General features: G+C 42.8%; 1 protein-coding gene across 9 annotated transcripts in view; it reads left to right on the forward strand.

Annotated features, from left to right (window-relative positions):
- LOC101947078 (lethal(3)malignant brain tumor-like protein 4) overlaps window positions 1-5209 on the forward strand; it is a 76019-nt gene extending 70810 nt beyond the window's left edge. For 8 of the 9 annotated variants that reach the window (XR_010594657.1, XM_024105842.3, XM_008168907.4 and 5 more), the window contains one exon: window positions 531-5209. Coding sequence is in view for 7 of the 9 variants with exons in the window: in XM_024105842.3 (XP_023961610.1) it covers window positions 531-659 (129 nt within the window). In the remaining 2 variants the exon portion in view is untranslated. The remainder of the gene's footprint in view (window positions 1-530) is intronic. The other variant, XR_006176118.2, reaches the window with a different exon arrangement.
- Window positions 5210-8275: the final 3066 nt, after the last annotated feature.

Raw genomic sequence — 8275 nt, forward strand, 5'->3', positions numbered from 1 at the left:
TGTATCAAGTAGCAGAGTGTTGTATTACTGCAGCCCATGATTTGTGTGGTTTCTGAATAACATCCTACTGGAGATTTGCTTTCCATGATTTTTCCGGATTTTTTAGAGAGTCGGGTGTATGATTTTACTTTCTGACTAGTTTATAGGATCCTTGATTGCATCTGAATTTTAAAATAGAAGTAATCCTTAGGCCACAATATAGTTCCTAACGGACATAACCCACCATCATAACAGCCACTAACTGCACCCTTGTCAGTAGTCTCAGCATAGGCGCTTTCACTTCCAGAGATGGTCCCTCTACATTAGGATTGAGTCATGTTGAAAAGGGCAGCATGTGCGGGAAGCTTACCTTATGCATGTCTATCTGTGGATAAATACAGGAGTTCAAGGCTCAAGGCCTGTCACTCTGCTTTCCTTCTTCAGCACCTAATACATTATTTTTATGTTAGTTGAAAGCCGGGAGCTGGGGAGGGAATCATGGAAGTTTCCTGGCAGTAATCTTCATTTCGTACTGTTTCTCCATCCTACAGCAGATAGACGGTGAAGCCTTCCTCCTCCTGAACCAGGCGGACATAGTTAAAATACTGAGCATTAAGTTGGGCCCTGCACTGAAAATCTACAATGCCATCCTCATGTTCAAATCCGCAGAAGAAGACTGAGGAGATCCCTCTGATGCAGGCCGAGAGGGGACAAAGAGGAACAGGGGGAACGCATCAGCAACCGAGTGCTTAGTGCCTGCTTTACACAGTGCTGAATAGACTGACCGGAACATTTGTAAGCAGGGCCTGATCACGTTTCAGACTGACTTAAAGTGAAACCCGTTGAAAGGATATCGAAGATGTAAAAATCCTGCCCCAGCCTGGGATGGGGGTGCTGTCACTTCCAGGAAGAGGAGATGATTCTATTTTCTAATTGAATTTGGTTTTGGTATATTGATCTCTTTTTAAGATCTACAAGAAACCTCCCATTATAAGGGGAATCCAGGGTGATATTATTAGAGGAGCTGCTATCTCAAGCAAATCCCTCTGAGCAAAATGACTGTTCTGCCTAACGATAGTGCCTGAAAGAGTCTGAATGATCACCAGCGTGTTCAATATATTCTGGGTGTTTAAAACTTGAGGGGGACAGTAGGAGAACAAAGGGGGGCGGGTTGCACTTCAAAGCAATGCACTTGAATTCCTCACCACTAGGAATCAACTGCTGGCCTTTTCTAGACTGGTTTTAAAATCCCACAGTTCGTCTTCTTGGTCTTGGCTGTTAAGTACTCTCAGCTAATGAGATGCCTGCAGATCAACAGAACCGCAGCATTGGGGGTCAAAACGGCTCCATCCCAGAGATGGTTTACGTTATTTTTGGAGAGAGCTCTAAGATAGGCCAGTGATTGGAAGAAGTTCTCTTTTAAGACAGGCAGTGGTTGGGCAGAGATCTCCACTGAAGGAGTGGACACGCTAAAGGTATTTAGAAGAATGATCCTAGCTCATGCATTCCCACGAGGGATAGTCTGGACTATTGTCATCTCTATACCATGGAGATCTTACTGAGAAATGACATGGTAAAGAGCATTCATGAATTTGGTGGTCTCATTAAGACCCTCACCACCTTAAGAGCAGCACCATGTTTAAACAATCATGTTTAAACCCAGTTGTAGCTAGCATGGCTCTCCTCCCATTGTGAACAGGACCCCCTAAAAACATTTGCTTTAGTTTTTAAACAGCAGGCACTGTGTTGAATGACTAAAGCTTGTCATGACACTGTCATGTCAGAGTTCCTCGGAGCGTTCCAGCATCGCTGCAGGCAGAATTGGCAGAGAAGGCTCCTTGGATGAGGCTGAGGATTTGAATGGAAAGGGAAAAGTGCCTTTTGCATGCAGGGGTGAGAAGAGGCTTCTGCCGAGAGAGAATGGGAACAGAGCGAGGCAGCCACCTCTGCTTAAAATTCCCTACCCCCAACTTGCCAATGGCACCGGACATTCTGAGCATATTTGGGGAAGGCAGAGGTTCAAATAAGGGAACTAGTTTGTCCAAAATGAGACAGGTAGCAATCGTATCGGGGGGGACAAAGTGTGTAGCTATGTCCTTGTGCAATACATAACAATCCACACACTTTGGTACCAATAAAGTACTGGCAATATTTCCTGCTCTTCCAAAAGTCACAGTGTCATTTTTACAGGCAGAAGGCCCCTTGTTTGATGCCCAATATGTGACAATTACACACAATTATTAATACACTGAAAACTCCTTTCAATATAGCAACACCTGGGGGAAGTGATCACTTCTTCCATCCCCAAGAGCTCTGTTCTGTGTCCTCCCATGCCTTGGACCATCGTGGCTTCATCCCTGGCCAACCTGTTCACTGGGTAGTTGTATATCGGAAATCCGCTTGGGGATTTTGTGTGCATGTGGGAGAAGGGGGTGGTCAGAGGGATCCTCAGGAGGTTGGACAGTCAAGACCAATGCTGGATGAATTTCCCAGGGGACTGTACAGTGGGACGAGATGAACCACCCTCAGACACCGCCAAAAACCTCCAGCTGTTGTACTTGGAGTCTATATCACCAGTGTCGCTGCCTTTGTCCTAGTCCCACACCTACCGCAACAGCTAAGTTATGAACTACCAACCTCTATTTAAAGGCTTCGTACACAACTGTGTGACACAGTTATAAGGGCAACTGTTGGTCTTCCAGCCACATCCACGTTCCAACTTTACCTTTCAGCTTCTGATCGCAAGGTCTCCGTAACCTTTGTCAAGTAAAAAGTCCTTTAAAATTGTAAATAGAGCAGAATCCAGACTGCTGAATCAGTCAGTGTAGGATTAATTTGAGGAGCAATATGTCTCCCAGCTTTCTATTTTTGTATAAGGAGTTAAGGAGTTTAAGCCTTCCACACCGAAGAGTTACTGAGAGCGAGTGGTGGGAGGGAGTCGCTGTGATTAATCTGAAATATTAAATAACAGATGATGTGCTGCATGCACCACTGCAGTAGAGTTTAGTAATTTAATGCAGCTTTATGGTGCTGGGTCAGATTTGCACTTTATAAAATAAGTACATTTCCAATGTGATAACGGGATAATCACCAAAGAGCACGATTTCATTATCATAGTCTAAGCATACTGGTACTATATAAAGAAATGCTGTGGGGTGACTTAGAATACGGTGGGCTCCTTTTTTATGGTGAAGCTTTTCATTTTATGATAAACTTCACCCTAAGAAAAGGGTCCCTATAATAGGAATCACAAGTAGCACATCTCATGCACTGATACACTTCCCATTCTAATTGAGACACAAATACTTAGTGATTAGAGCAGAGGAGTAGAAGGCATCTTGGGTTCAGGTCCTGGTTATTCCACTGACGTGCTTGTGTGATCTTCAGCGAGTCACTTCATCACCGTGCCTCACCAGGCTCTGTAAAACCAGGATGCAACTTACCCATCTGTGTAAAGTGCTTTGACATTGATGAATTGTGCTATGGGAGTGCAGTGTTTTACTATGTTTCTGTTCCCAATAAGCAGGTCCTACCTAGGTTCCTGTTTTCCTTCCTTCCCTAAATTGGGACCCTCAGTGGGAACAGCAGTTTGGCTCCTGGCAAAAAAGAGAGAAAGAATGAACATTGGTGAAACAAGCCATGAGGATTGCAGTCACTGGAATTATTCAGAGAGAAGTGAGATCTTTAATTTAGGGGCTTCCCAGCCAGCTGCATCAAAGAAGAGAATTTGTACTTGCCTGGAGTTTATTCAAGCAGAACAGTAGCGGTAGCTTCCAGACAGGAAGAAGGAAGGGAACCGTTTAGGGATAGAAGGAGGAGGAATATGCTTCTTGTGCCTATTTTTCTAATCTGGTAACTTTCTTCACAGAATAAGCAAGAACATGTGCATCTGTTATTAGCTCTCTTCCTTCCACAGATATATCTATTTTTAATAAAAACAAACAACTTTACAATAACGATTCACGATTTCAAATCTTTTCCCCATCACATTTCCAATAATTTCATTGGAAAGCTAAAAAAATAAAACACTGAAGTTTTACTTCGGCGTGCTTCCCAGCCCAGGTAGATGGACACGCGCTAGCTCTGCTCAACCTAGCACGCTTCAAATAGCAGCATAGCCCAGGGTAGTACAAGCAGCAGCTTGGGGTAGGCCCCCTAAATACAAACCCGCCCAGACCTCAGGGTACAAACTAGGGTGGTTAGCCCCCTGCTCCCCTGCTGTTTTTAGCTCGCTAGTTCAGGTGGCGTTAGTGCGTGTCTGTCTGCCCAAGCTGGGACGCACGCTTCCAGCTGCAATGCAAACATATCTTTTGTAAATGCTAGTCAATATTTGTGTCTTTAGGAAAGAGGTCTGAAAGCACATGTTTGAATTATATTTCTTTTGTTAGTTTGAAACCTGCTCTTTAATGTCCTTTAAAGTAGAAAGCAAAAAAATTTGGCTCTTGTCACTTGGTTTGAGGGTTTTCATGATCGGACCAGTAACATAAGCAAAAAAAACAGCAGTCTGCCTGGCTGAATTTCAGTCTTAAAAGACAATAGCCATTTAAAAAAAACAATCAAAGGATAAATCTATTATTTATCAACACAGCAATAGAAAGCATGACAACTATTAGACATGGATCAGCAAGGCAATTGGAAAGTAGCAGTTCTAAATGATTTTTGTTATATTTGTATAGTATGTTGCAGTCCCATCCCCTTTTTAGAAATCCAAAATGTTCAGGTCTTTTCTTTTTAATCCCTCTTAGCAGGGAGTCTTGTTTTCACATTTCTGTGTCATCACAAATGAACATCCTGGTAAACTGATGGTAGCAAATTTCTGCTCTGGGTAATTAATCGCATTAGAGTTGGACAGAATCAGTCGGCGCCACTAACAGCAAAATCATACAACCAAAAAAAAAGAATTCAGCCCAGGGGATAAGCCAGTTCCGCTGTAGAAGATTTCCTGCCTGCTACTTTTATGCCCTGTTAAGGGAATGATACCACAGAAAGCTTTAAATTTTTTGACATTCTCTCCATCATGTGATGAGCTAGTTTATTTTCAAACTTCTATGACTTGAACTGGAAATATGAGCAAAATGAGGGAATTCACAGTGAGGTTTTCATTTCAGTGTTTGAAAGTTGTTTGCTATTTAATACTTGAACCTTTTATGCTAGTTGCCCCATGTTTGACATTGAGCTACCACTGATGCTTTCTTCTGGAAATGTGAATAAAATTAATATAATTCTTGTTTCAGTGTGTCTGATTCTTCCTGAGTTTGCTGTAATAAGGATCTGACACACATGGGTGTTGGTAAGGAAGTGGGCTTCATTTCTTGCCTGCAGTCATATGAACTGGGTGAGGGGGACAAAGGTGAGAATCTGCTGACTTGAGGAATGTTTTGTGTCCATAACCATACCCATGAAACTGCTTACAGCCAAAGACAAGTTCCAGTATTTTTGCTTCCAATCTGAGTGTAGTTCAGTTGTGTATTAGTGCTCCAGGCGATCATCACACAGGTCAGCTCCATACAAATGGGAACTTGTATCAGCTGAGATTTTAGGCTCTTAATCTCAGAATATTTCGGAATTTTTGTTCTTGTGACAACTTCAACCCCTAAAGTTTCTTTTCTTGCCACTCATCCCAATGCCATTCTGTACTATCCTCAAAAAGCGCTGTGATTGAAGTACCTAATTCGTAACAAATTAGAGATGACATGTTAACATCAGCATGAATCTGTGCAAGGCCTCTTCATTTGAGGGTCTTTCTATTTGTACAGTTGTTTCTGCTTCCTTGGGGTCTGGCTGGACTCTGGTCACTTATGTGTCTCACATAACTGATTTCAGTTAGCCCAGTCTGGCATTCGTTCCTGTTGAGTTTAAAGTTCTCTTCTTTTGATATGTTGCAAACATTATGCAGCGTGGTGGTGTTCACCGTCTTCCCAAATTAGCAGATCAACAATTCGTTCCACCCATCCAGATAGTCAATTCTTGTAGAAGATGCTTTAATGTAGCTCAGGTGCGGAGACAAGCCCAAAGGGAAGTCATTTAAACTTATACCTACTAAAAGGGGAGAGTTGAAAGTGCAGACTTTTGACTTTCTCAGCTGAAGCTGGACCTGCCAAAACCCTTGTCATGCACCCAAAATTAAAAACACTGGCATTTTGAAGTCTAGACGTAACTTCCAGAACTGTTCCTATTGGGGTAAGGAGTCATAGTGTTCGCATTCAGTGACTTTATTCAGATATTTTGATCTGCAGTAACTTGGCTTTTTTTTTATTATTACAGCATCTAGATCAGTCAGTCAGTGTCTGGTGTCTGTCCAGTAACATCTCATTTTGACCCCCCCGGTCAAATTGAGCTTTTGCGTTATTTCGCAGTGCTCTTGTGTTTCTATGCTCTTGGAATTTTACATGCTGCATGTATTTTTGTCAGCACAATGAGCTTGGTATCAATATGTTGTGCTATAACCTTAATGTATCTCATTCCATCAAACACCCTCATCAAAATCTTTGCGAATACCTTTGCCTCCGGTGCTGTAGACAAGCTTTACTCCCATTCACCCAAATGCAGACTGTTTAATTCAAGCGCACATGGAATTTTTTGTCCCATTCGAACTCTGAGTATCTCTTCTTATACAGATGTAAGCACATAGCTTAGTTTGTGCTTGCTATATGAAACAAGCTTTGTGTTTGGATTTTAACAAGCTTGTGTTGGATTGGTTGATCGCTAATCAATCTACAGTAAGGATTCTGTATGCCTCTGGCAGTGTTTTGAATTGCAGCCCCAGTGCATGAGGAGTCCTCTTGTTTTAAGCTGAAGATAAAACAGCAATGTGGGTGATCTGGCCCTATGTGATGTCATCTAGTTATCCTTTCGTATATAATATTACTGCTCTTTTGAACTCATGTCCAGCACCATACTTCCTCACTGCTTTACAGATCACAGCTAGTGAAGTGGTAGACAAACCTTCTGTCTCTGACTAAAAAAATTTTGACATTCTGCCTGTCCCCAGACTTCTGCCAAGTAGTGCAGTGTTTATGCTTCGTTTTGGCAGCCCTGAGCTGACCCTGCTGTGAAATAGTAGATTGCATGAAAGGAGGGATACAGCTGGTTATGAGAGAAAATAATACCCAGATTACTACCCACTAGCCTCCATCTCTGGGGGCCTGGAGAGAACACCCTTCTTTAAAGGAATCCTATCCAGAGACCAAATGAAATGCACTCTATTCGCTGAAACAGCTGGGAATGGGGACACGAGTTGATGGCTCGTTGACTCAGAATTCCGGCTGGGAGTTATGTGTAGAAAGAGCCGGCTTTGATGCTGCTCTTAACTGGAAACATGCGCTCTTGGAATGTGCCATTTTGTGGAGCCTCGCCTGACTTCGATGGACCCTGCTGAATTGGTGAGTAATGTGCTGGTATCCCAGATGCATGATGCTGGCTGAGCCTCACATCTTGGTAGCAGCAATACATAGCTGTTACTGTGTGCCTCCTCTGCGCCAGCCTTTGAATTGCCCGCTTTGCTGGTTGAAGCCTCCTTTTTCTACCCTCACTTAGGCTATGTCTACATGACGCACCTTTTAGCGACACAGCTGTGCTGCTACAGCCATGCTGCTAAAAGATGCGCAGTGTAGCTGCTCTTTGTCGGCAGGAGAGCTCTCCCGCCCACAAAGCGCTGTTCACATCGGTGCTTTACGTCGCTAAAACTTTTGTCATTCGGGGGTATGCGTGTTTTTTTTTCCACACCTCTGAACGACAAAATTTTGCCGACGAAAGTCCAGTGTAGACAAAGCCTGAGGTGTTAGACATCTGGATATTCTTGGACAGTTTCAGGCCACAGTTGGTGGAAGCACAATCTTCTCTTTTCCCTTCTGTTTTTTTTTTTTTTATTTCCTGCATGGTTCCTGTTTATGTACTCACCTGGGTGTTTAAAACAGTGATTTGTAAACCTGTTAAAGCTTCTTAAATAAAGTGATAAAAATAAATCTAGATATTTGGTACTTCTGTATTGCAACTTCTAGGAGGGCAGTGTTCTCTAGTGGTTAGAACAGGGAAACACTTCCTAGGTTCTGCTCTGAGCCCTGCCGTTAACTCCCTTCACCTCTGGGTGTGTCACTTTCCTCATCAGTACAAGGGAGGATACCTACCTATCTCACAAGGGCATTGGGAGACTAGTTTGTAAAGTGCTTTGAGATCCTCCTAGGAAAGACACTATAGACTATGCAAAGTATTGTATTAAGGCAGCCTGTGGTCACTACTTTAGTTTTTTTTTTTTTTTTTTTTTTTTAATGGAGATATCCTATCTCCTAGAACTGGA

This window comes from Chrysemys picta, chromosome 23 (genome assembly GCF_011386835.1).
Source record: "Chrysemys picta bellii isolate R12L10 chromosome 23, ASM1138683v2, whole genome shotgun sequence".
NCBI classification, from domain to species: Eukaryota; Metazoa; Chordata; order Testudines; family Emydidae; genus Chrysemys; species Chrysemys picta.